General features: G+C 40.6%; 1 protein-coding gene across 3 annotated transcripts in view; it reads right to left on the bottom strand.

Moving 5' to 3' along the window:
- DNM3 (dynamin 3) overlaps nt 1–2467 on the bottom strand; it is a 373409-nt gene that overhangs the window by 321584 nt on the left and 49358 nt on the right. For all 3 annotated transcript variants that reach the window (XM_014540885.1, XM_014540883.1, XM_014540884.1), the window contains exon 2: nt 1445–1518. In XM_014540885.1, the coding sequence (XP_014396371.1) occupies nt 1445–1518 (74 nt within the window). The remainder of the gene's footprint in view (nt 1–1444; nt 1519–2467) is intronic.

The raw sequence follows: 2467 nt of genomic DNA, 5'->3' as shown, positions 1-2467 counted from the left end.
GGGGGGGGGGGGGGGGGGGGGGTAATACAATAGCATTTAGGGGAATATTTTAACATAATAAAGTATTCTGGGAGACAAAACCATTTGTCCTTACCCATGCTCTACAGGTTTTACTTTTGTAAGTCCTTAACAGTCAGTAACTTTTAAACCAAAGACTTGGATTCTGATGTTTTAAAAAACCACCTTTCCTTCGGGGGGAAGGGCACATCAAATTCCCAACAGATCACTTCTTAAAGCAGTGACACTTTCAACATACTCAGTAGTTCATCAAAAATAGAACACTCAGCCTGGCCAGCGTGGCTCAGTGGTTGAATGTTGACCTATGAACCAGAAGGTCACGGTTCGATTCCCGGTCAGAGTACATGCCCAGGTTATCGGCTCAATCCCCAATAAGGGGCATGCAGGAGGCAGCCAATCAATGATTCTCTCTCATCATTGATGTTTCTATCTCCCTCTCCCTTCCTCTCTGAAGTCAATAAAAACATATTTCTAAAAAACAGAACACGAGGACATATTAGCTTTCTCAGTCTGATATGTCACTTAACCCGTAAACAGTAAGATCAGGTGCTGAGCAGAAGGCCCAGTGAGTTGCTGGCAAATGTTTAACAGCTGGCACCCAAAGGGGCAAAGCGGCCTGATCTATAAGTTGCTGGCAAATGTTTAACGCCTGGCACCCGAAGGGGCAAAGAGGACTGATCTATACCATTTTCCAATTTCCATCCTGTAAATACTCCCACCATGACCATCTTCAAGCTACCTCTGTGATGTCCCTGAATACGGAGATGGAACAGGAGGTACACCATCGGGTCTCGGAAGCTGGCCCAAGCCAGTTTCAACATGGCACCAGGGGAAGCCAACAGGCACTGAAAACTGTCCCCTTGTCTTATGAAGACCCTCTACCCACTCCCTTGCTCTTGATACTGCAGTCCTTACCCATCACCTCAGCAATGCCTTGTCCAGATCTTGTCCCCCAAGCCACACCTTTGGAATCCCCTCAGGGGGATGAAAGGACACCTCCTGTACTACAACCACACGGAAAGAGCAAAATGAGGGGGGAACTGCAGGTAAGTCTGCACTTAGTGGTGGAGTGGAGGGATTCCTCACTTGATGACTTTATTTCTCAGGGAAGTAGGAGTATTAGTGGTTATGCTGTACAGTACAGATGAACTAATTACGAAGATAAAATGTTATTTTCTAGACATAATTACCATGATAAAATATTATTTTCTGGGTGTTTAAAAATCTACAATCAAATGAAGCTTTCCCATTAATGTAATCAAAGGAATTAAAAGAACAATGAAGGCGGGAGCATTTGGAGAGAAGTGCAGGCAGCTCCCCACAGCAAGGTGATCACAGAAACGGTTCTGTGGCTATTACCCAACACCCAGGAATGGAGGCACCAGGTATACGAGATGTCCGTGTGGCAAACATCCTCTTTCCTTACCTGTTTTGGAAGTAACAAGCTGTAGCACAAGAGGCCGTCTCGTCACGATGCCTGACCCTCGAGGAAGAAAGTCTCTAAAAAAAAGAAGAAATAATAGATTGAGGCATTAATGAATTCTGTTGACTTGTAAATTTATGTCACGTTCCAGAATAATTCTCCTAATTCCAAACTTTTCAATGTATCACATGTCTAAAGAAGGCCAGACTCATCTTATAAAAGAAGCATTTGCCAGAAGTAAAAACTAATAAAAGGGTGGGCCTCTTATATTGCATACGGATCCATGTGCTTTATCCTGATGGCTGGAATTAATGAAAGTTTGCATTAATTTACTGTGTACTGTCAATGAACTTGTATGATCAGAGAATCAGCATTAACAGAAACATTTGATGCAGAAATTAATCCTTAAACTTTTTTAGAATTAAAAAATTCAGTACTCCATCTGACTTCAAGATCAATATTAGTACCATCAAATACTGACCATTATTAAAGGTACATTAGATTGTATCTTCTAAATATCCTGAAATTTTTCTCCATATAAAACGTGGAATCAAGTGCAGATAAATATTGTGTATGTAGAATTAACAGCAATATATATTGCAATGTGAGTTTGATTTATTTCACTCCTGATAAGTGGAAGTTTTTAATAAATAAAGATGCATTTGAATGGCATGTTAATATAACTAGATCAATAAAACTGCAGCAAAGAAAGTATTATATAATCACATCTGCAGTGCCACATAAATCATGCAGATTCTGTGGTGTCAAAGAAGAATTCATGCACGTGCCTAAAACACAATTTTTAAACACATTTAGAATGCCTCACAACTTTGAGAAAAACCATCATTTTAAAAATCACAGAGTTCTATTCTATTCTATTCAAAGTAAGTCTCTGACTGAATGCCAATGTTTCTCAAAAACTGGTTCCAGGACCACCAGAAAGTGTTATAACCACTGATCCCACCACCGGTCCTGACCCTACAACTTCAAGAATATTCAGGGGTATGTAGCCTCTGTGCCCTTTAA

Source organism: Myotis brandtii, unplaced genomic scaffold, assembly GCF_000412655.1.
Source record: "Myotis brandtii unplaced genomic scaffold, ASM41265v1 scaffold250, whole genome shotgun sequence".
NCBI classification, from domain to species: Eukaryota; Metazoa; Chordata; class Mammalia; order Chiroptera; family Vespertilionidae; genus Myotis; species Myotis brandtii.
Note: the sequence above shows the minus strand (reverse complement) of the source record. Positions and strands in the feature narration are given on the sequence as shown.